The 26,199-nt window shown below is 46.8% G+C and overlaps 1 protein-coding gene across 2 annotated transcripts in view; it reads left to right on the forward strand.

The window, feature by feature from the left end:
• The first annotated feature begins 893 nt into the window (after positions 1 to 893).
• Positions 894 to 26,199, forward strand: part of USP10 (ubiquitin specific peptidase 10) — a 319,435-nt gene continuing 294,129 nt past the window's right edge. For both annotated transcript variants that reach the window (XM_086945847.1, XM_086945848.1), the window contains exon 1: positions 894 to 1,039. In XM_086945847.1, the coding sequence (XP_086801973.1) occupies positions 1,019 to 1,039 (21 nt within the window). In that variant the 5' untranslated portion in view covers positions 894 to 1,018. The remainder of the gene's footprint in view (positions 1,040 to 26,199) is intronic.

The raw sequence follows: 26,199 nt of genomic DNA on the forward strand, positions 1-26,199 counted from the left end.
AATGGGTGCAATTATTGATATTTATATGTTTACCTGGTCGACATTGCTTGATTTGGCTTGCGAGAAATTGTCACTCATAGTCATTGAAATGTCACTCATAATTACACTGAAATTATGAAAATGTCACACATTGCAATCCGAAACCTTGGCAGCTATGAGTGCAGTCGATGACAAATCCGAGACCCATGCAGGGTGCCTATTACAAAAAAGTCAAGCGCTTTCGGTCCACAGAAGTAGCAGAAAGGCGCAGCACAGATGCACTTACAATCACCAATATATAACTTTAAAGACGAGAGCAATGTGCTCTGTTGTAATTATTTCATTAATAGCCGGAATCTGCAGTACTTCCGAACGCTGTTCTCCCTATTAAATGTGCCATACGCTCCGTTCCTCCTAACAACACATTTCAATACCAATAAGGTCATCGGTTGAACTGACATGTTCTGAGTTCTCGCGCGACTCCGTAGCGTAAGAAAAACAAACGAGATATATATAGTACGCGTGCGCAACTCGCACAACAAACATTTCAGTTTGGGGCTGACAGGCTCATCCATGTTAGAGTCTGGCAAAATGGCAGAAGGCATTACTGTAGTCCTAACTTGTGCCTGAAATGGAAATATGGAACTTTTTAAGAAGTGCAGGTACTCCAATTAAATGTATTACATTTTTCTTAAGAACTGCCAGTACTCTCCCTTTCAAAATAAAAAAGCGCCGATACTCACTCAGTACCGACTCATTAAAAAAAACACTGGTCCTAACCTGGGAGAAGGAGGTTAGCCTGGCCTCTTAGTGACAGCCCCACGCCTATGGAAGCGTCATCTCGTTGTCAAGCGTTTGCGCCTGCGTTCCACGAGGAGCCTGAACCTTGCGCATGCGCTTTGTCCCTCCTTGCCTCCCACCCTCTTCTCGCGCAGTCGCAAATGTGTCTACGCGAGTGTCAGTGTGTGCGGGAGAAGATGGCGGCGGCAGGAGAAGCAGCGTGAGATTCATAGAGTGGACCTTCGGGAGTCCAAGCAATATGGCTTCCGACAGCGCCCAGGTGAGTTTGAGTCCGCTCTCTGTTGTAAGAGTCCACAGACCATTTGACTGTCCCAGATTGGGTGCTCCCCTCTGCTGCGCGCCCGTCAGGCCTGGGACTTTGCCATCTCATTGATTGGAAGCTGGCTGGTGCAGGTTTTGGATCACTCGCCAAACTCACGTTTATGACTCCCGGGTACCCCTGTTGAATCCCTTCCGCCTTCCCCCTTACTGGTGGTTGTATATGCCAGTCTGAACTCTATCCCTGCCTGCCAGGGCCTGGAGCGGCGCAAATGGGCCTGCTGCCAGAGGGAGTGTAAGGTAGCTGCCAGGCGCTCGTGAGCGCCTGCTGCCAAATGGAATTTGAGTATTGCCTGCTTATACGTTTGGGGTGCCTTGTGTTATCTGGAAGGAGGGTGAAGTAGGTTTGTGAGGCACCTGTTGCCAAGGGATTGGGATGTATGCAAGCCTGGTGATGAATAGCAAACGTAGGCATACTGTGTTTTCGGGACCCTTGGTTGCTTTCAAATGGGGATGTCACATGCCTTGTCAGTCCTGCATATGTTATTACAGACGCACCTTAATGGTTAATATCCCGTACCTGAATTGAGGATAACTACATGAGTGTGGTTATGTTTTCCCTATGGCTTGTTTTGAAGTTATCTAGTTGAGTAAACCTACAAAAGTAAGCCGTTGTCTACTGCTACTTTGTCATAATTCGGAAGGATCATTTCAATTATGCGTCCACTTTGATATTTTTAAGCGTGGCTCCTACGAATTGCGAAACATTTTTTTGCAAGCAGTCTGTTACAGATTACAGAGAAGTCGCCGACTGTGTTTTTGCTCTGCTAAGGGTGGGCCCAGTGTCACGTTTTGTTGTCGACGAAGGTGCTAGTTTTTGGCGGTTGGGCCGCCTAGAATAAATTAAACGTGACCAGTCTGTTACAGATCAGGTTCGACAGACCAATCCCTGTCACATTATGCAGTCTTTCTGCTTGCCTGTTTATTCTGTGTTTTGTTGTGAAAAGCCAGCTTGACTCATTCATATAGTTTAGAAACTAATTTCGTATAGACCGACCTCTACAATAGCTACAGTGACATTTGTTAACGGATAGATTGATCAACACTGCACCACATTTAGTTAAACTTTTCCCATTCTCTTTCCCAATTCTTTAAATTTTTAATACCTTCTAATTTCTCTGAATAATGTCTTTCATCTTATTAGCTTTTCCACGCTGCACTTTATTGCTTTATAGTACCCCGATACTGGTAGGACTCCATATATTTGACAAGCATTTGCAATGCCATGCAGCACATTGCCCTGGATGCTGCAGAATGGAAGTTTAAACAATAATAGGAACACCAATGAAACATTGCATGCTTTCAACACAGTACAGATCAAGCAGGAACAACACTAAATCTACTTTTTAAACTAACTAATGATGACACCAATGTGAGCATACTGCAAAGTATGGAGTAATTAAGAGCTAACTCGGAAGCATTTGTTAGTGTATTAAATAAAAACTACGGTAGAATCATCATCTCTAAAGCACAGTGGACTTATTAGTGGGGCAGCACCTATACACATCAAGCCCTCTCATTCAGACATACGATAGATTTTTATGTACATGGACTTCTCATCAAATTAATCGGCCTCACAATGCAGTCCTTAACAAAGCAATGTTTCGTGGGTGTCCCAGCACACTGTTATTATGGGACATGCAGTTTTGCTTTTGACGTTATAAAGTTCCAAAAAACATGCTCCGTGATCCCATGCAACAAACTTTCATGCACTACAATACACCAGTTCCCAGTGTTTTTTATGTTTTCCTCACCAAACTGCCATGACCAGCATCATGTTCACACCTGACAACCGGTTGCTGCTTCCCGCTGCTATAACTGTGCCGAGAGCCCAAGACTTTCACAAGACCACCACTTTCGGGCTCTCAAACTCCAATCACTGCCTGTAACAAGTTCTCATAACCCCCATCACGAAACTAACAAGAAAATGAACTCTGCTGGTAGCTGCAAATAGAAATAGGACATCTTACGAAAAGTAAAATGCAAACCCACCAGGGGGACTGTTTATGCTCGGTGGGTGAGGAAGAGTTATAACGCGACATACCCTGTATGTGACCTCTGCAACAATTAACAATGTCACATTTGCAAAATCACCTGGTCATAGGGAACCACTGTGTAGAAGCAGCAAGCCAGGGGGATTGCTTACCTTAAACGGGGAGAACTAGTTAAGCATGCCAGTGCACAGTTAATAGAAAAGCCTCCATGGTGCCAAGACTGGATGATTAAAAAAAAAAAAACACTGGTTTCTGCACGTCCTGCGAGACCCTTGGGGCAGTAGCTGCTTATTTCTGTGCACGCAGCTGCTATCTTGTCACAAACTCCGACCCTGCTCTGCTGGCAACCAACGGAGGTGGTGCTGCCTCAGTCCTGGTGCCAGGAGGGGCATCTACATATCGCCAAAGGGAGCGAGTGCCATAACCTTTTGATGTGTGTTCTAAAGCAACTACAAATCAGGGTGGGTTGCAGAAGCTGGACAGCATCTCATGCCTGCTACATCAATTACAATAAAGACCTTAACCTCTTGGATGCTAATGACAAGGGTAACTCGTCATGCCCCTCCCATTCATTTCAATGGAAATCTCATTATATAGCCTAAGTGCCCTTAGCAGCCAAGTGGTTAAGTAAAATAATAGTGTTCACTATCTGTTAATAAAACATACAGAGTAAGGACACATGTAAAAGGGGCTGTCCTCACGGAAGGTTACAACAGTAGAGAAAAAAGTACTAAGAAGGAACTATTAAACAAATGTACCAATGAAATGATAACAATTCCAAAAGACACTCAAAGGAGTCAGTAAAATACATGGGCGGAGCTTAAAGCCCATAATCTGAATACAGCATGTCTCGAAGAAACATGGCAAGTGCTGCCTAGGCGAGACACTGCTCCCTTGTGTTGTTGGAAAGTCATCAAGTCAATACCTTTGCGGTCTGGCCTTTTCATATGTACCACCCATGTTTGCCGTGTGAGACACTCCAAATGAGTAATGTTTTGGCCACCCAAGTCTCGTTTTTGATTGTGTAGACGAAGGACTTGCTGTTTGACTATACTGTATTGCAGCTTGGCTGCAGCCAAAACGAGGAGGATTCCATTTATCCAAAGGCACCCAATACACGTTCGGCTGATTTAGGTTTGGGCATTTTCCCCACATGATAAATATATTAACTCCAGCTTGAGGCATTTACCTTCAGTGCTAAATACCTTATATTATGGGTTTTCAGTTTCAGAATAAGGCATAAGTTGTGGAACCTGTTTATAATGCATTTCATAATTCATGCTTTGACTTTCCTGCTTATAAATTTCGGCAAGTTTGACCTGCTGAAATTTACAATGTGTAAATTGCGGGAGTGCTGTATTATCTGCTAAACTCCTAATTGCTGTATGGGCAACGGTAATAATAGTTACCACACACCAGAAATACCCCAGCCTCTCATCAGTCTCCAAAGACCATATTTGTAACAAAATCCATGTATGTGTCCCCCATGAAAAAAGTTTGTGTTCAAAACTCCTTTTTTAAAATTTTATTCTGCTTCATACTCTCCACTGAAAATGTTTTTTCAATCCTCCATGTGACCTACTGAAAAACCTGTCCTCCATCTTTCTTGCATACCCCCAAATCTGTTTCCTGAAAACTTTCCCTGCTGCTTTTCCTCAGGTCCGTTTCTTCTCTTGTCAGTCTCGGTTAGGATATTGCAGTACCTATTTATTTTAAAGAGTGTGGTGAAGCGAATACCAAGTTCAAAAGAGTAGCAGAGCACTTTACAGAGAACATCTTTATTGTAGCAGGAGCATCTAAAATATTCAGTGCTGTGCATTGACAATACATCTGTTCTGTGTTTGGTTTGCAGAAACAAGGGGCATGGAGATGGGTGCTTATGTATATTGTATAGTACTATGCAATACACGCTGCAGTTTTTACTTGTATGACACATGCCTGCACAATTTGTAAATGTTATGATTAAATATTGTTACTTAACACACATTTATAATTTTTGTTCTCTTGGAGATGTGATTTTGTTCATAATCACTTATAAGTTAGGTAAGTTCATATGCTGACTTTAGGAGCTAGATTGCCTGGTTCCAAAGTCAGTAATTTGGCACTTGACTACGTTTTCCTGGGTTTTTTGTAGTAGTAGATCATCCATACATTCACTTGAGCATCATGCCAGTTATTAATCAGTATGATTACCTCCAAAATCCAAATGTTCCTGCATGCCATTGGGCGTACAGCAAAAGATTCAAAGTTACGTTTTAGCGTTGCACATGTTGAATAGATACACTAGCCAGGGCCACTGGAATTATGTGAAGGGTTGACTAAATTATGTCGCAAGAAAAGTCAAATTACACGGCATAATATGGCGTATTGGTTTATAGTTTCACTTAATTTGTGATTTTTACACACAGTAGTACTGCCTGGGCTGCAATTTCACGGACGAGTACAAGTTTAACAACCAAAACTGGATTTAAGTAACTGAAAGATCACAATTTAACCTTTGGGAAGGACCTTCCACAGCGTGCAAACACATGCAACCATGTGATGAGTATTTTTTAATTAGTTTGAGCTAGAGACATTTCTTTGTTAAAATTACAATGACATGTGGCAAATGCTGCAACACCAGATTTGTCCTTAAAAAAAGCAGTGAAACAGAATCACCTCATTGTAGAGGCCCTGATCATAACCTTTTTAGAGTTAGTTACCTATGTATCTGATTGCGTTGTGTGGTTGCATAAAACCAGTTATATACAGATACATAAGGCAGCATCTCCATAGTTTATAGTTCATTTAAACTGTCTCCATGGGGTCATCAGTTGGGTAGTGGGCGCTCTGTCGTGTTTACGTGGCGTATTTAATTGGTTGGCAAAATACATGTTCGATTGACAAAGTTGAGAGAACACTGCATCAGGGGTGTGGAATTTATTAAAATATCTACTTGTCCATGGGACAGGTTGCTTCATAAATCTACTTGTCCTGTAACAAAATCCACTTGTCCCTTGGGTGCCATGTAGTACGGTGACAAATTATGGCAGCAATCTCATTATATAAGAGCTGTTATATAGCCTCTCTGATTATGCCAGGGCTCATACCATAGTAGTGTTTGAATACTAGCAATCCCTTTATGTTGGCAGATCTACATACTGGGACTGAAGGTAGTGGTAAGCAATAGTTCCAGGGTTGGAATGCCCTTTTGAGTCTGTGCAAATCTACTAACTTGCATGTTTAGGGTTTTCAACAACTCTTCTCTAATCTTTTCCTATACTGAGAAATGTTGGAAATGTACTCTTGATAATGGCAGACGTACACCTTTTTCCAGAGTTAGGGAAAATGAACTTGCAAACACTCAGGTTTTTGCATGAGCAAATCTACACATACATATTTGCTCATGCTAATATGCAGTTAACAAATATTTTCTAGGAGTACAATTTCTTGCCCTACTTATGTAAATTCACGAAAGCCGTATAGCTGCACTCTCCCTCACTGAGTGATCACATTCTGCTCTTTCACAAGGAGCATATCGGCACACAAAGTAGTTGTGTTCGGTGCCAATAACTAATGTGGTAGTGTGTGCTTTATTGAGACCAAAAACTATTTTTGCTTTTGCCAATGTTTGTTATAATGGTGAGGGTCCGGCAGCTCTCGCATCAATAAGGTTTTCCAAAAACGATGCCAAAACAAGTCCCGCATTGCCAAAACTAAAAAGCTGACCACCAATTTCAGACCAACTGGATTTGCCAAAGCTTGTTTATTTGTATGTTTCCATTAATCTTATTGAAACTGGTTACACTGATATTCAAATATGAATATTTTTGAGAAATAGTAGCATTTTACTAAATGATGCTGCAATTAAATGGAATCTGAAATTTTACGGTAGTTTAGCAAAATGTTTTTTTCCCCTACTTTCATTTTTTAGGAACATTTTATATTAAAAGCAAATATTAATTAATCTTGCTTTCAAGCTTCTGCAAATATTTGCTTCTAATCAGAGAGCATTCTGGGACCATTCTGCATAGCCTCATATTGCTAAACTTTGAAACCGTGTACACATTTTTATACTGGAACCCCTGTCAGTAGTACAGTCAGAATTTACATTTACTTAGAGCGCTCACCCTAATAATAAAGGATTTAAATTAATGAACCATAAATACAAGTTTGAACAGCATTAACATATGCACACAAATATTAACTTAACTGCAGACAGTGCCCTTCCTTGACCCTTAATGTGGCACTGCAAACTGGCAGCCAAAGGGTTTGTGCTGCAGGGGGTTGGGCCTACTTGTCTCAAGGACAAAATACACATTAAAACTTGGTGCCTTTGACCCCAAACAATATTCCCTGGGCGTCGGGCTATAGGAATTCCACATCCCTGCTGCATACCAAGGAGACCTGCGAGAAAAGTCACTTCTGGCCAGAGCATTCACTTTTTGCAACTTTTTTTTCCAGTGTTAACCTCCTTTTCATTCATCCGGTTGTGATTGCTGACCATATTATTTAGTGTTTTCTCCACTGTTTGTTTAACAGCTGCTCTTGATTTGAATTGCATCTTAATAGCAGTATTTTATTCCTATCAGTTTCGATATTTGAGATAAAACATTGAAAAGTCATGTCTTCATTAGATGCTTCATAGATAAACTTTCCTTTCATTAATCTTTAGCCTTTTTTCCAAATTGTATCTTTGAAAGATTTTCCATAAAGTTGAAGAACTAGGCTTAAACATTAAATTAGAATACTATCTCTCCATTAGACTTTCTACCCTGTAATTTCATAGTCCACATTTTCTCCCTAAATTGCAACTGACTCCTTCCTCAAAGCACCCTGCCCATTTGGAGCATTTTCTTCTCCTATAATTTGTCCCACCCTGCCACATAATCTGGTCTTCTCTCGCCACATACTTCTAGTGGCACGGCTTGTGACTATAGACACCTTTTGAACATTCCTTCTCAAATGTCCTCATTCTCCTCTGTAGTAAACAGTAGCCACTCTCCCCACTTTCAAAAACAGTTTATTTGTAGGATTAACAATGCTTTGAGCTCATGACATCAGTCATTATCATCAGTTAAGCTTTTTTTTTTTAAAATCTTGTAGTCATAACCAATTAAATATGTGAATAATTGGGAATTTTGGGGTGGGGCGCAAAGTCTACATCCAAATATAACAAGCACTACCTACTGGGGTAAGTGAAGAGACATCACACTAAAATGGAGGAGTCCCATTTTCAGTGACGGCTCCCCTGCTAATGCGGATGAGCGTCAACCCACTTCCTTGAAGCTGTAAAAGAAAGGAAAACATATAATGATGATAATGTAATGTTATCATTTTATTTTGTCCTTCTGCTTCGGCAGGCTAGCGTGACGGGGTGGGGCTGCAGAGGAATAGTAGCACCTTCCTAAGTGTGCAAAGTGGGCAAAACAGTCATGCACACTTTCCCTTTTCTCTACAGCCTGCATGAAGAACATGCCCAGACCCCCAGTCCCTGGCTGAGCGCTGAATCACGGTGCTCAGACCAATCACAACGCTGCATTGCAGCATTGTGATTGCTCAAGGGAGCCTAGCTTGCCTACCTGCTTCCTTTTTCATTCCCGATGTGAGGAGAGACGGCAGAGAAATGCGGTGGTATGGATTTTTTCCATTAAAAAAAATATACCCATAACCCTCCGCCCGCCAAACCGGATTCATGCCGGCCACTGCTGCCCACTTTGTACCAATGCATAGAATAAATCTGGCTGCAGGTAAGCACTGGTACACAACAGCAACAGAATGGTATTTAACAGGTGAGACTGCCAGTCCAGATCCCTGGTAGCAGGGTATAATTATAATCCCCCACAACATCTACTTCTTTGACCAGGTCTTCTCCTTTAGTCAAAGATTCTTGAGTTCCCGCAAAGTGATGGGGAAGACCCTCTCCTATTGTCTGTAGTAGCTATATACGCCTGTTAACTTCACAGAGAAACTTACTGTCTTTCCTAATCACGAGTATGTGAAGTTTTCTACCTTCACATTATACCACAATTTCCTATACAACATATCCATTATTGGGCTTTCTTCATTGTTCAGCCAATGCTAGGGGGCTAATTGAAGTAGCCCACTAGCTGTATTATCGGTCTTAACACTCCCGTTTTTTCAGTGTCTCTTAATCCACCAGAGTCCCATTATTACAAAACTGAGATAATGTAGTATGGGTTGTCACAGAATTAATCTAATGACCACCAGTACATCTTTCCAGTAACTCTTAATTTGGGTCTTGTTTACTACGTGCTGCCACTGTTACACATTTGACTATCCCTGCTTCGTTGGATATAATGTATCAAGAGTCTTACCAGGCTGTTGCAACTTTACAGCATGGAGCATGATTCATGAGTCAACATGGCTCCCCAGTGTTTTCGTTTCTTTGTCTCATTTTTTTTTCTTTGCTTGTTTCTTTTGGGGTAATCATCGGTTCATTTTTGCAACCCAGTAATCTGTTGCAGGTGCCAGTAGTTGACTTAAATTGAACAATAACTTTTATCATTTCTTCATTCTCTTCAACAGTAGCCCCTGTCCACTTGTTGCCAAAACAAGATTGACATTTTAGGTGCATTGATCTAGCCTGAAATGGTATGTCCATGACTCTATATTTTATTCCATTTTTGGGGGCAGTCTAAATACCACTCTGTTGCAGCTGTGTACCAGTGTCTGCCTGCGCCCAGATTTCTGGCATTCATTGTTACAAAGTGGAACTCTTCCATTTTAGTGTGCTGTCTCCTAATTTACCCCATTAGGTAGTGTTTGTTATTTTTGGATGTAGACATTGCACTCCACCCCAAAACTCCCCATTTTTCACATATTTAATTGTCCGTGCTTACAAAATTTTGAAAAAAGATTCACTGATGAGGACTGATATCATGAGCTCAACACATGTTGCACTTACACGTCTATAGGCTATTATATCTGATTTTTGTCCAGATGTCCCTAGAAATGCAAGTGGCAGTGTTTTTTTTGTTCGTTTTTTTGTTGTAATTTTATTTACCAGATAATCTGCTACTCATTGCTCTTTGAGTACCCAGGAATCATTTGTGCACTGAAACTTGTATTTTGAATTACGATTTGTATAGAGTGAAGACATTTTTATGTGGTCTGAAAGTAGGGAGAGTGGCTACTCCTTCACTACATAGGACACTGATGGCATTCGAAAAGGGGTGTTCATACTGACAGGAGTATATGCCTGCCAAGCCACTAGAAGTATGTGGAAAGGGAAGACCAGATTATGTGGCAGGGTGGACTAAATTATAGGGCAAGATGAGGCCAATTATTTGGCATAATGGGTCACATTCCCATTTTAAAGCACACCTGTACTGCCTGGGCAATGGTTTGACCTAATTCGCACTGGTATAATTCGTGATTACAGATATTCTCACCTAAAAAACGAGCAGTGTTGTTCTTTAGGTAACATTTGATCCGTTTGAACTAGAAACAAAAAAAAACTTGACATTTGCCTAATACATGCAGAGATGGTGAGCCATGTGGCAAACGTAGTGTATCGTGAGTGTGCAGGAAACACAGCTGCAGAAGAATCACATAATTCCAGTGGCCCCGCTTTTAAGATTAGAAAATACCTTTTGTTTAAGCATGCACACTAAAGTTCTTCCATCACTTGTTTAGGTATCAACAGATAAGTTGTATTAAAGATTTAAAAATAAAATATTATTGGGAAATTATAAATTATGTATTTTATCTTTTGTTAAAATGTTTTGAAGTGGACAAAAGGTATTGCTGAAATCGTCATGCATACCTTTATGGTGCACTGAAGCAAATTTGTATAACGCCACAAGAAGGCCTTTTCATGCCCTTTCATATTTGGATCCCACCCAAAATTAGGAGCGATCTTGTCACTAATTGGTAGTCCCATATAGTGTGCACATTCACACCATTCGAGCACAAATACCTTAGATGGTATTTGTGCCATTTGACCATTACAAAAGTAAACAATATGCTTCACTTTTAAATCTGTAAGGCTATTGTTAATGCAACGGATTGCTCATTCATGTTTCTTGCTCTGAACTGCGCCGTCATTGGGTGTGGCGGACACTGGAAGGTCAAATTTACTATTCTACTTCCAGTCTAGAATATTCGGTAAAGAGCGATTTTCTCCCAAATATTCCAGGAGGTGTATTTACTATACTAGTACCAGTTCTGGAGTATTTTTGGGAAAGTTATACATTCTCTAAGTATTTTTAAGAAGGTATTAATTTTGAGTGCCTGAAAGTGCTTCCCTGAGGGGCAGCTCGGCGCAAAAAACTCTGAATACCCAATGGCTCTCCAGAAAAGTACAACAAGCCCTAAATTTGTAAATTAGTTTACAAAAGCCCAACCACTTAGTTTGTTTGACCCCGTGATGCGTGTGGGGTGCTGGAAATAAGGCATGTTGCTTTAGCCACACCTTTTTAGCTACTCATTTAAGCATGTGTAACTTCCTTTCTCCGATTTAAGTAATTATTTCTCTTTCGGGCAGTGTCAAAATTGCAATGTCAGCTGAATGTAAACTGTTGCCATAATGTTCTCTCCAGTATCGAACAAGACACTTCTCATTGACTGTTGCTCATTGTTATCCAGCACTGTTCCTTCGTCTGTCCCTGTCAGTCTTTGGCATTGATACAATCTGAGACCGCTCAATAGATATCCCCTCCTTTTCTCTATAAAGCTGCTCATCTTTACTTCTTCATTTATATCCCCTCCTTTTCTCTATAAAGCTGCTGATCTTTACTTCTTCATTTGCTTTGAGTACTACTTAACATCTTTACTAATCACTATTCTGAATATTATGTTGAATGGTCTTGGTGGTTCGGAACATTGATAAGTGCATGCTGAGCTGCTCTAGCATCTCTGAATATGCCTTCCACTATTTGCAAACTATTTCTGAATACACCCCCTAGCAATTTAAATCAGCCAACACACACTTGTGGAAGTCCTCGGTGCTTATCGTGGTGGTCATTTTCTTTTTGGCTCATAATGTCAATGGTTTGCTAATTCTGCCTCTTGGAGTGCTGCGTTTTTTGGACAGCTCATAATCCTTGCATAAACTACCTTAGTTTATGCCTTTCGTAGTCTGACACGGAGTGAACACCTTGATGGTCACCCATTTGTTTTTGCTTTTCCTTTTGCTGTCCCTGTTGACTTCTGTTGTTGTGTGTGACCCTGACGTCGAAGAAGTGCTGACCCCCTCCACACCCCACTACTCACAGCATTACAACAACCACATTCTAAATGTAACAGATTTTCTTCTAGTTTCTGCCAATTAATCTAGGGCTGTACTGTGAAATTATGCCCTGGAATATAGGGATGGTCTGTTGGCATCTTGTGACTATTGTTTCCCACCAGTTCAGTAAATCTTTATTTCGTTGACCAAAAGTCACCATAAAAAATACATTTGTACAAAAATATTATTTACATTTCAATTTCCCACCATGTGTCTCTTGTCACATCTGCTGCTGGACAGTATCGTGACAAAGTCCCTCATCTTGAATACATGACACTAAGCGTCCCAGTTTTATTTGCATCCACATAACTGCTAGGTGCACACATTTCCAGCTAAAAGCAGGCCTGGAAACATAGCTGCCATCTAGTACTACATTGTTAATGGGAGGTTGGGGGACCACTTACTACACAGGTTTACTCTTTTCATGAAGCTGTCCCCCATAGTGCATTGAAGTTTTGTGCACAAATGCCGGTTACAGCTGCTCTTTGGTGAAGCAAAACCTGAAGTATAGCCTATGCTGGTACCCTGGGAAAACAGTTGTATCCCACAGTTTGACTTGCTCTGCTTCTCTCCACACGTGTGAAGTAAAATCTGTTTTTGTTACACATCCATATTGTCAATGACTAAGCTCCTCAAGATCCAGTTCGTCTCTCCTAGGACCCAGCCCAGAGTAAACACTAAGTTGCTTTTTAGGTCTCGGCTTCGAGACCTAATGCAGCCGAGTTGCTTGTCAAGGGACATAGAGCTGGGTACGAGCGCTGATTGCACCTCGTGGACGTGCCCCCTGGCCCCCCCCCCTAGCCAGCCGTGCACATCTCTGGCTCCACGTTCACACTCACGGACGCACACACACACACTGCCCACTCCCTCTCTGCCGCCCCCCCTCTACCCCCACTCACCGGGCTCTTTCCCTCGCAGCGGGTCAGTCATGGCAGCAGGCAGACTCGGTGTCTTCTCAGGCGATCTTCAGCTGATGTGCATGCCCACGCTGGTCTCGTGCGCGCCCGCCACTCTGTTTCGCGCCCGTTGATCCTCAGCTTGTTGCTTACAGCCAGTGAGTTGAACTTGAATGTACTCGAGAAAATATCCTTATATAACTAAAAACTGAGCATCATCTTCATCTCACGTTTGTAAAGGTAACCATGAACACCAATTGTGTTAAAATATATTGAATACGATAGATCACCTTCCACTCGCCCATACATATACTTTAAATTCCTTATTCATTATTCATTATTTATTAGAACAAAACAACGCAGAAGATAATTTTTGGTTGTCTGTGGGTGGAGAGATGGGGTTAGCACTCTCTGCCCTCTTTTCCTATCATTGACTCTTTGGCGCTTATAGGAAAAACCCAAGCTGCTTATACTTCAGAGGAATTCTGCATAAGGATTATTATAGTGTGAGTTCAGAGTGCGCACAGTTCAGAGTGCGCAGAGTGCAGAGTGTGAAGTAGTGAGTGCAGAGTGCAGAGTGTGAAGTAGTGAGTGCAGAGTGTGAAGTAGTGAGTGCAGAGTGCAGAGTGCAGAGTATTGGCAATGTAAATGACAATGCCATTTATTTATGATTTAAAGAAAAAAAAGAAATGTCATGAGCAATGCCAATAGCTCCACCTTTAATGATGCTGAGACCATTGCATTGTAAATGCTTGTTACTTGTAGAAAGCGTTAGGTTACTTTTTTAGGAGCCGTTCAAATTGTATTATACCAATAAATCTGTCTACTTCCTTTAAGGTAAAACCTTGGAAAGAGGCTTTGGCTAAATCTGAATTAGTATTAGATTGGTTTCTTTGATGTGCTAAGAATGTTATCCCTTTCTCACCTTTTGAGATTCTGCTGTCCAAAAGTCAGAATAATTGAAAATCTTTGTTAATTTACGGCATAATATATATTTGCCTCTTTTTGGCAGAACATTTTAGTTTAAAGCTTTGTTAAGATTTATATTCGTTATTTGGTTGTGTGCCCTTTCATTCAGAATATGATGCACAGAAATGCATGAAGAGGGCATTTTTTTCTTAAGTGTTTTGCGTTTAACCTCTAAATGGGTTCACTCTGTACTACTTTTAACGTGCATCTTTTGATATCGGCTGACTCTAGGCATACAAACGCATTTATTTACACCCCTCATTTTTATTGGCATGCTTGTAGGAGAGTAGGGTCTGCTTCCTATGGTCACCCCCACTTTTTTGCAGTGATACTCTGGTTTTTTGGTCGAGACTATTATATCCCGCAAGGGATAAATAGACGAGAGTATAGTGGGCAAACCAAGGTCTTAAACCATTGCGGATTTCGGACAGTTTGTGTGGTGCACTCGTGCGGAAAGCGTGTCCACATCAAAGCCATCAGCTTCCCTCCCACAGGCATCTGTTGCTTCTCCAGCGTGCACAGTGCGCGCTCGGCCTCACTTCTCCTCCCCCCCCCCCCCTCCTCTAATTACATCCCACTTTCACGGCCGCGAGGCCGTGAGCTTCACTTCAAAGGGGCCGCCAATGCTTTCAGCACTCCGCTTCCCCGCAACCAGCATTCAACCCTCACCTTTTAGTAAAAAAAAATTGCCTCTTTGTCCAGCTCTCTACTATTTCCAATGTTCCAGGTTTTACAAGTTCTTGCCTCTTTTCATTTGCTGCTTTTCTCTGGATCACACATTGGTTTACTGGTTTCCCTGGCCTCCTTAGTGCCGGTCCGCCAGCTCCCACGTCTGCCTCTACCTCATCCTGCGCCGCCCCGGAAGATTCAGCTTCACCTTCCACGTCCCGAGCCTGCTCGGCCACTGTGTTCCGCTCCAACTCTGCTCTGCCCTGCCGTTTCACCGTACTGCACTGCCGTGTCTCCGCTTCACCATCCCCCGGTAGGTTCGCTTCACTATACTTCGGTTTTATTCTTCTACTGCTTTGTGCAGCCTTTAGGAAAAAAAGCCTCTCTTTTGCTTTTGGAACTTCCTGCTATCTGCGTCTTAAATGTGCACCGTGCTCATTTTTCGACAGTGTGCGATGCTTTGCACAATAGTGTTTCATTTTATTTAGAGGCTATTTGCGGGGCAGGGCGGTACAAGTTTTGAAAAAGAAGAAAAGGATTTACTATTTAAACATTTACGCTAAAATCTGTGCTTAGCATAGTGTGCTGCAGACTGGTATTTTGCTGCTTATGTCTTTACATCCAGATATACAACACAACAACTAACATTACACGTATTTATTTTATTTTATGCGATTTTATATAGCACGAACATTACCCAAGAACGAACAGGACTATTGGCTTTGTCAATGGTTGTTAGTTGTGCCTCGCACCACTCTCAGGCTCACCTCCTGCTCCCCCTTTCACAATGCGCGTGCACCCCCCTCCCACCCCTCCCATTTGTTCTCTATTCGCCTCCCGCACCCATGCGGTCTCTTGGGCTCTGCGGGCACAGCCATGTTTTTTTTTCAGTAATTGAAAAGAACACTTTTTGTAGCCACAGTAGGGATAGCCGTGGCACAGAGCAGCATACCGGGTCCCGGGATGAAGACATTGCAGGCATGAGAGCCACTGTTTTATGTTTTTTTAAAAACATAACACATCTCCAATAGAAGTGCTTAAACAGCTGGGCACTTACCGCACCATCCAATGCTCATGACACCAATGGAGCATCTGTTAAAGCCTGCAAGGTGAAACACCAATGCCCAGAAGTTAGATCGTTGTTTTAAACATTTACGCTACAATCTGTGCTTAGCATAGTATGCTGCGGACTGGTATTTTGCTGCTTATATCTTTACATCCATATATACAATACAACAACTAACATTACACCTACAACGAACAAGGACTAATGGCTTTGTCAATGGTTGCTAGTTACGCCGCACACCACTCTCGGGCTCACCTCCTGCTCCCCCTCTCACAATGCACGTGCTCTTTTCTTCTCTATTCGCCTCCCGCACCCATGCGGTCCCTTGGTCTCTGCGGGCATAGCCATGTTTTTCAGTAATTGAAAAGAGAACTTTTTGTAGCCACAGTAGGTATAGCCGTGGCACAGAGCAGCATACTGTGTCCCGGGATTATGACATTGCAGGCATAACTTAACGTTTGCATTTGTAATTTCTTCACTTGTAATTTTCTCCTCCTGTATCAGTTATGTTCCTATTGTGAAGCGCTCTGACACCTTCGGGTAAAGTCAGCGCTATATAAAACGCATAAAATAAATAATTAAAATAAGTAAAGAGCCACTGTTTTATGTTTCTTTTAAAAACATCACACATCTCCACTAGGAGTGCTTCAACAGTCGGGCACTTACTGCACCATCACTCGGCGCCACCCCAGCATCACTCGGCGCCACCCCAGCATCACTCGGCGCCACCCCAGCATCACTCGGCGCCACCCCAGCATCACTCGGCGCCACCCCAGCATCATTATTATTATTATTAATATGTTTCTTATATAGCGCCTGAATCGACCCCCCCGAAGGGGTATCTCCGCGCTTGCCTTGAGAACCCGTCCTGGCTTTTCCCTGTGAGATCGCCCCTACAGGGCATCCCCAAGGTGAAAGCCAGGCATCCCGCCGCGGGGGGCCATTGTGGAGATTAAGCAAGCTTAATGCCCAGAGTTGCAGAGTGTGAACCCATGGTTAGGTCAGGCACCGAAGCGAGAATTATCGAGTCCATGGACATTTGAGCTCAAGACCCTGCCGCGTCGGGAATTGAACCCTGGTCCCCGGTCTGACCTCTGCTTCAGGGTCTGCCTGCTCTAACCGGTGAGCCGCACTTCTCCACTCGGCGCCACCCCAGCATCACTCGGCGCCACCCCAGCATCACTCGGCGCCACCCCAGCATCACTCGGCGCCACCCCAGCATCACTCGGCGCCACCCCAGCATCACTCGGCGCCACCCCAGCATCACTCGGCGCCACCCCAGCATCACTCGGCGCCACCCCAGCATCACTCGGCGCCACCCCAGCATCACTCGGCGCCACCCCAGCATCACTCGGCGCCACCCCAGCATCGCTCGGCGCCACCCCAGCATCGCTCGGCGCCACCCCAGCATCACTCGGCGCCACCCCAGCATCACTCGGCGCCACCCCAGCATCACTCGGCGCCACCCCAGCATCACCCGGCGCCACCCCCCCATCACCCGGCGCCACCCCCCCCCCGCAATCCCTCTGGGGGTCCCCCCCAAGCATCCCTCTGGGGGTCCCCCCCAAGCATCCCTCTGGGGGGCCCCCCCAAGCATCCCTCTGGGGGGCCCCCCCAAGCATCCCTCTGGGGGGGCCCCCCCCAAGCATCCCTCTGGGGGGGCCCCCCCCAAGCATCCCTCTGGGGGGCCCCCCCCCCAAGCATCCCTCTGGGGGGGCCCCCCCCAAGCATCCCTCTGGGGGGGCCCCCCCCCAAGCATCCCTCCTGGGGGGGCCCCCCCCAAGCATCCCTCCTGGGGGGGCCCCCCCCAAGCATCCCTCCTGGGGGGCCGCCCCCCCCCCCCAAGCATCCCTCCTGGGGGGCCGCCCCCCCCCCCCAAGCATCCCTCCTGGGGGGCCGCCCCCCCCCCCCAAGCATCCCTCCTGGGGGGCCGCCCCCCCCCCCAAGCATCCCTCCTGGGGGGCCGCCCCCCCCCCCCAAGCATCCCTCCTGGGGGGCCGCCCCCCCCCAAGCATCCCTCTGGGGGGCCGCCCCCCCCCAAAAGCATCCCTCCTGGGGGGCCGCCCCCCCCCAAGCATCCCTCCTGGGGGGCCCCCCCAGCATCCCTCTGGGGCCCCCCCCCCAAGCATCCCTCTGGGGCCCCCCCACCAAGCATCCCTCTGGGGGCCCCCCCCCCAAGCATCCCTCCTGGGGGGCCGCCCCCCCCCAAGCATCCCTCCTGGGGGGCCGCCCCCCCCCCCAAGCATCCCTCCTGGGGGGCCGCCCCCCCCCCAAGCATCCCTCTGGGGGGCCCCCCCCAAGCATCCCTCTGGGCCCCCCCCCCCCCAAGCATCCCTCTGGGGGCCCCCCCCAGCATCCCTCTGGGGCCCCCCCCCCAAGCATCCCTCTGGGGCCCCCCCCCCAAGCATCCCTCTGGGGGCCCCCCCCCCAAGCATCCCTCTGGGGGCCCCCCCCCCAGCATCCCTCTGGGGGCCCCCCCCCAGCATCCCTCTGGGGGGCCCCCCCAGCATCATGTACTTTAGAAACATACCTAATTGGGAATTAGGGCACCTTTGTGAGCCCCTGTATAGTGTACCATAGGTACCCAGGGCATAGGTGCATCCAAGGCCTACCAGGGGCTGCAGCATGTATTATGCCACCCCTGGCTGGCCATCCAAACTGACACCACAGGCTGATCACTCAGCTTGGGCAAGGTGGTGTAATCACCCCTTGCTTAGATATAGTATACCTATATCTACCCTTATATGTAGAGAGGGAGATATATATATATATATATATATTCACTCCTATGGCAGACCTTTGCTTGGTTTTATGTGAGATGGTGCTCTAGCATGAGCTGAGCCCTTCTACAGCTTTCAGAACCATGTCCCTATAGCTGTTCTATGATCTAGCCATACCATATACTCTTAAGTGCATTATAATCCTCGAGGTTAATGCTAACTTTGGTTTGGCTTTATCAAAGCATGTCGTGTGAGGTGTCAAACACTTTGGAATACTACCCCCCTGCAAGTTCTAGCGGCGGGGGTAGCATTCCAACTTTCTAGAGGGAAAAGACATGTAGTTACTGCTTTACCCGGTTAAAGTTAAACAGAGCCTCAGCATCACAAAATGGATGCTGCTGCCACAGACACGAGTCTGACTTCCTGCAGCTGGACGAAACTCCGGCAAGGGAGGCCTGGACAATAGGTTTCCTGCCGGACAGCCTGTAGTGTATTGGGGCAGGGTGGGTTCAATGGAAAGATGCTTTTCCAGACACTGCCTGGGGCACACTAGGTGCTCCATTCATAGCCTGGTTCAAACCAGTTGCTGGGGCACTCCAGCCCCAGTTCTGGCGCGAAACTGGACAAAGGGAAAGGGGTGTAACCACCCCCTTCTCAGGGTCCACCCATAGGAGGGACCTAGCAGGTAATCCAGCCCCTAAAACCCGTATAAAGATAGGAGCTGTGTTTAGAGACATTAGATTATCTGGACTGAAACTCTGAAACTAAACTCTTGGACCTTCGACGTTCTATACCGACTAGAAGACTGAAGACATCTCCCTTGTGGTAAAGGAGTGACCACCCTGTGCAAACCGGCACCACCAGTAACTTGCTGGTTTGCTTTGTCACCGCTCCCGCCGGAACCCGAAGACTCAGCGACTCAGGAACTGGACTTCCAGACTTCTAAGACTTCGATCCACAGCAAAGTCGAGACCCGTGGCGGACACGAGAGACGTGAGACCGGACACCCTGGACTACCCGCTCTTTGCTAAACCGTGCAGCTTCTGAGGCATCCTCGAAGTTGTGCATTGGGGTTTGAGAAGCCCCAGACCCGAGCAGCATTTGCACCAAAGCTCAGCCCTTCACACTCCACAAGTGCGTGTGAGGCCTGCTCCTGCATTTCAGCTTGACGCGTCTTCCCGGTTGCTAGCCCGTTGGCTAGTGAGCCCTCCGAAGACTTCCTTTTGAAACTACACCGCTTGCCTGGTTGCTCCAGCTTCCCTGTGAAGGAGAAGCTCCTCAGACCTTGCTGGTCTGAACTGAAGCCCATCTTCCCTTCCTGCGTGAATTGCATTTGCCAAGGCTTGTTAAGTCCAATCCAGATACCGAGACCGCAGTCAACTAGATCCTTCGTGGCACAGTCGAATCCAGCTCCTGGTCGTCGTCGACGCCTCCTGGTCCTCGTGGCTGCAGAGACCAGCTTCACCTACTTCACCTGAAACACTCGACATCGCCTGGTTCCTTCCTGGTTCCTTCCTGGTCACTGGCTAGTGACCCAGACTCTGTCCCCTCTGTTTTCAGGTTATTCTCATCTTCGATCCACCCTGAAACTTTTTTCCTGGTCGTCTGCAGCACTTCTTTGCAGCTCTCCATAGGAAACAGCGACAAAACCCGACACAAAAGTACACCTATGCACCGGGCTTCCCTGAGTGAGGTAACTCGAGTACTCTGGTGCTCCCGTGGGTGTTAACTCTCGAAGTGTCCTTGTTTAAAAGGGTTTTACCGTAGTCCATCCGGAAGTGTCCCTATTCAAGTACTTTGTAACTTTTACGTTCCCATTATAACTCTATTGTAATTTGCAACTGGGTTTAGACACTGCACCCATCTCCCGTGGGCCTCCTACTTCCATTCCCTTAGTTGTCCAGTGTAGCCCCAGCGATTCCCTAGGCTCCAGGCCTATTCACTTGCTGTAGTGGTTCTTATATCACTTATTTAGTATATGGTTCGTGAAGCCCCTAGGTCAGAATTGTATTTGTGCAACTTAAAGTATGCTTAATGAGTAACCTGTAATGTATCTCGATCTCTGACCTCATAAAGAGTTCAGAGGGGTTGTGTTAGTAATAAATACATATATATTTTGATATATACCTTGTGTGTTGTCCTTTCATTTGGTATTCAAGGGATTATAATTGGTAAAACAGCTTGCTTCACATGCTCTCTGCAGTTTTAGCCTAAGACTACTGGTCCATGCTACCACTAGGATAGCTTATCTATAAGGTTGATTTTACACCCACCATCATAAGGGTCGTTTAGCCTGGTGCAAGGTGCCCACTAGAATAGTGGACATCATATACCAGGCTAACACATAGATTCATCAAAGTGCCATTCTGCGAATTTCTAATAGCGAAAAATAGCGATTCGCAATTTGACAATCGCAGAATGGCATTCATGAAAAAATGCGATTGAAAAATGCGAATCGCAATCGGCCGCTATTTCCGATTGCGATTTTGCCACAATCGCTTACATTTTGTAGAATCGCCTGTTTTCCATGTTGAAATTGCGATCTCGCAATTAGCGAAATCGCAATTTGCGATCTAGCTAACTGCGAGATCACAAAAACGGGAAGTCGCATTTCGAGCCCATTAATGACATCACAACCAGGAAGTGGGCTTTTCCCTCCCACAAACAGATCACTGAGCCAGACAGTGGAAGCAGCATTGTGAAGAGCTCCACAACAGTGATTTTGCAGCACCCCAGCAGGACACATACCACCAACATGTCCCAGGAAGCAGCAGGGAGCAGTGGCCAAGGAAGGAAGAGAAAAATAAAGTTCTCTGAACAAGAACTTGAGGACCTCATTGAGGGGGTCTGTAAGGACCATGGACGCCCCTTCGGCAAGGACTCCCGGAGGGTGCCAGAGGCAGACAAGCGCCGGATCTGGCTGTGCATCCGCGCAAAAGTAAATGAAGTCTGGGTGACCCAGCGGTTAATCGACGACTTGAAGAAGCGTTGGTACGACCTGAGAGGTCGTGCAAAGGAGCACATTGCGGAGAGGCTTGGGGAGCGAGTTGCCACCGGTGGAGGGGATCCAATTGCCACACCCAACACTCCATTAGAGGACCTTGTCGGACACCCTCACACCAGAAGCCTGCGTGGGTGTTACTCAGGTGGACTCGTCCTGACCCAGCCAACAATCACAAGGTAAGTGCCATGCGACTGTCCCCTAACAATGCCCATGACTCATGAGCTAGCAATATGACATCCCCAGTAATGCAGGCCATGCACACCTGAAATGCCCCAATGCATTGTGGTAGTTGTAGTGTAATCATAATTCCCCAGATAGCCCAACACAGCCAGACCTGTCAAATCAAAGTAATTCCAAAAGCCAGTCAGGGAAAGCAAGCCTGCATGCATGTAGCAACATCTCATGTGCAAGATACATATCATTAATCATGCACCCTTTTACATCACAGGTGCTGCCGACCAACCCAGCACTGACAGCGAGGCCCTACATATCGAGGAGTTACCGTAGGACACCGAGGGTGAGGGCCAATCTGACCAACAACCAGGTCCATCCCAGCCACCTGCAGTGATTCCACCACCACCACCCCCGTGTGGACAGGGCCACCCCTGCAGCCACAGGTGTCCAGCCACCACCCCAACAGACACCCACGGCAGTTGTACAGACCACACCACCACCAGCGGCTAGGAGGCAGACGAGGGCACAGCCGGAGCAAGATCCCAGTCCAGCGGACTGAGGCGCCAGCAGCGTCAAGCCTCAACAGGCACGGGCAGGGCACTCCATCTACCTGATCCTGGCCTGGCCATTGAACGCCGCATGATGGCGGTACACCAAACACAGGCGCGTCACCTGGCAGCGATTCATCTTCAGCTGCAGAAGACTTCACACAATGTCGGACAGATGACCGCAGCTGTCCGTGAAAATAGTCAGCTGCTGGTAGCCCAGCAGGACATGACCCGCCGCCACCGCCAACTACTGGCCCGCCTGTCTGCCTACACCAGGTCCAACCACATAGTAGGCAATGCTACATCGCAACTTTCACGCAGATCACTTGCCATGCAGGGGCAAATGGTACAGTTTTGCCAGGATGTGGCCAGGTCACTTGAACAGCTGACAGCAGCAGTGCTCAGCATGCAGCCCACTGCCCATGGTGATCCAGGAGGGAGGAGTGACTATGTCAGCGAGGTCGCGTCGACCAACAGCAGCATGTCCTTGCTGCCGGTGCCCGAACGCCGCCGCAGCAGCAAGTAAGGCCCACAGCAGGATCACGGGCCAACACCGTCCCTCAGGACCCTGAGAGACGACTCGGTGCGTCTGGACGTAGGCGCCAGTGACACCTTGAACACTGTCTGTAGGGCCATGCTGGACACCTAAGCAAGCCCTCTACCACTGCATGGGGGAGGTATGAAGCAATACTGTCCTCGTGACACCAAGGAAAACAAAGGCCACATTATTGTGAATTAACAATAAAAATTTATGGGGGAGGAGCCAAGATGGCGGACGGGACGGACGTGTGAGCGCCCGGCTCCCAAAGCAGTCTGCTCCGCTTTGATATCCTGGCACTAATCCTTGCTTGAACCGCGCTGAGACGATGACATTAACGCGCTGAGGACAGTCGCTTTCATTTGCGACCTCCGCCGGCCGTTTTGGACGAGGACTTCGGAACTAGCCGATCACCGGGGCTGCCCGCGACCCTTGAGCCGATTGCCGCCGCAGGTCACTGGTGCTCTTGGTCGGGCGGACGGGCTGTGGAGGTGCCGGCGTTTGGGACTGACCCGATTGCGAGAGACGGAAGGAGTTCCTCCTGTCCTGCGAGGCGCGACTCCAGTTGGCTGAAGAGTGTGTGCCTGGGAGACGGGATCCCTTTGTTCCTCGCTCTCCACTCCTACGCTGCCTCTATCCTGGGCGGACTCCATCTTGCGGCGTCCTGCTGGTCGCACATTATTAATACCCCCGGGAGCCGAGAGGGATCTCGTTGTGCAGGACCCTCCGCACTGGTAGCTGCATGCCCTCCGTAGTGCGACGATTGCTTTTCCATAACGGAGTTGCCCCCCTCCCTCCAGTGTGGATCCGTGGGAGAGAAGGCAATGGCGCTTGTCCTCCAGCAAGAACAGAGGGCTGTTCCCTTGTCCCCAGCTTGCGCGGACCTGCCCGCAATTGTCCCGGGCGATGATCCGGATGCGACGCTGTGCAATGAGGATCGGCTGCTGTTACAGAGTGACCTGACCTATGGCGATATTCTTGATGCCCTCGCAGACCTACGAGCAACATGGCGGTGCATTGCTCAAGAACTGGGAGATAAGATCGATGCAGCTGTGTGTTCCTTAAAGCGGTCGAGGCTGCCTGTTTCTCTACTGCCTGCGTGTGCTTTTCAAATGGATACAGTGTTGCCACAAGTGCGAGCGGCAGATCGCGATGTTCCTGGCTACAATGTTGCGTGCCTCCCTGCCGACGCTGCTACTGCTACAAAGTTTTCCCTCACTCCGGGAACTCTGACTCTGCCTGACCAACTGCTATCAGGGCTTCGCTTATCGCTCTCCCAGCTGTTTGCCCCCTTTGCGGGTGTAGCCTTCGGAGCCCTCTTTCAACACTGCCGGAGTGAGCGACATCTTGCATGGCAGGGGAGGCTCGTCATCCAGGGCGCTGAATTAGTTGGAGGCCGGGGACGCTCATCTTCCTCTCTTCTGCTCCTTCCATGTAGAGAGCTGCCATTTTGCTCCTTTGTTCTGCCGGACATGTATCCGCTGAGATGGTCATGCCTGGGGATGTTTCGTCGATCGGGCCAGGGTTAAAGGGGCTCCTCATCTCGGCTTGTTTGATCGGCTGGCGGAGACCCGGACTATTTATCGTTTGCTATGCTGACTGTTTTGCAATTGCAGCCTCTTTCCCATTTGATTTCGTGTCTATCCTGTACTGTTGTGTTCCTTGATGGTGGGAGGGCGGTTCTGTATGGGTCCAGGGTTCTAAAGGAGAATGCTTTACTATTAACCCCTTCGATGCTGGTGACGGAACCATTCCGTCATCAGTCACGGTTGAGCTGTGCTGATGACGGAATGGTTCCGTCACGACCACACCCTGTTCATAAAAGAGCAGCACAGCAGGAAAATTCCTGTAGCAGCGATGTGGTTAATGACTGGCCTTGTCATGTGCCCGCTACCATGTCGTGTTTGGGGTGATTAATGACGCTATGATTTCCCGTGTGGGCTGAACAGAGATTGGAACTGCTTCTGTAAATGTTGTGCGCATGCATCGTGAAATGGTTTCTTCCATCTCTCCTATTGTTGCAATTTAGTACAGCGCTGTTGCTTTCGGAGTAGGAGGTTTTCAGTGTGGGACGCAGTGGATGGCTGGGCTCCCGGGAGTTCTGATGTTAAGTGGGCTCCTCCCCCCACTTTTTCCTTTTGGGAGTGGCAGATTAGCTTGTCCTTTTCTCCCTCCCTGTATTCAAGAGTGACTTTTTCTTTTTTCTTCTTCTTTTCGTCTTCTTTTTTCCTTCTTCTGCACTTCTTGCTGTTCTTTCTCCTTTATTCCGACTTTTCTTCTTCCTAAATTTCGGGTTTATAGGGCGACAGACACGCTGCTAGGGGGGGGGGTAGGCCATAGCCTCTGCATGTGTGTAGGGTGGGGGGTTATATTTCATTTTTGTTAGTTTCTATGGGACCTGTTTTGTTCTCCTCTATGACTTTAACTTTCTTGCCCATGTTTGGGAGTGCTGGGTGTAGGGTGGCAGTGGTAATGTGACTGGGTCATAGGTGCTGCTCCGTAGCATAACTATTGTGCAACCATCCTGCCTGGCGGGGACTTGATTATCGATCTACGACTTGCTTGATACAGTTGCTAACGTCATGTCCCACCTGCATGGACCTTGTTCTTAACTTTCTTTTATCAGTACGGAACACTACGGCCTGACTTCAATAGTTGCATAAAAAAAACTTTAAAATTTAACCTACATTCATCCTGTGACACGGTGCTGCGATATCCTTCAGTCTTTCTTCCTTTAAATGTTTGCGATTCTGCTACAGTACTGTGTCGCCATAACGCACGCGGGTGTGCTAACTGATTGTTTGTGGCCGGCCGGATGGTTGTAGGCCCGTATTTGTTGTTCCTCCTTATGCACAATAAAGGTTTTCAAAAATTAAAAAAAAAAAAAAAAAACAATAAAAATTTATGGTCTCACTTAACTCCAACTCATGTAATTATTACATTTGTCATGCATGAGTGCAGTGTTGTGTGAGGGGAATGGGTGCACTAGAAACAGTTAATAGTGATGTGGTTGCGGCGCCTGTGTCCTTCTGCAGGATTTTCCCCGCGTGCATGACGCACATGTGGAGGTGGGTGGTTGTCCCCTTCCGACTCACTGCCGGATATCTCCACTGGTATCCTGCGCTTAGTAGCAATGTTGTGGAGTATTGCACACATGGCCACAATGCAGCAGCAGACCTCAGGCGTGTATTTGATGGCCCCACCAGTCTTGTGAAGTATGCGGAAACGGCTCTTCAAAAGCCCAAATATCCTCTCAATGCAATTTCTTGTGCTTATGTGTGCAGCATTGTA

Source organism: Lissotriton vulgaris, chromosome 12, assembly GCF_964263255.1.
Source record: "Lissotriton vulgaris chromosome 12, aLisVul1.2, whole genome shotgun sequence".
Lineage (NCBI taxonomy): Eukaryota > Metazoa > Chordata > Amphibia > Caudata > Salamandridae > Lissotriton > Lissotriton vulgaris.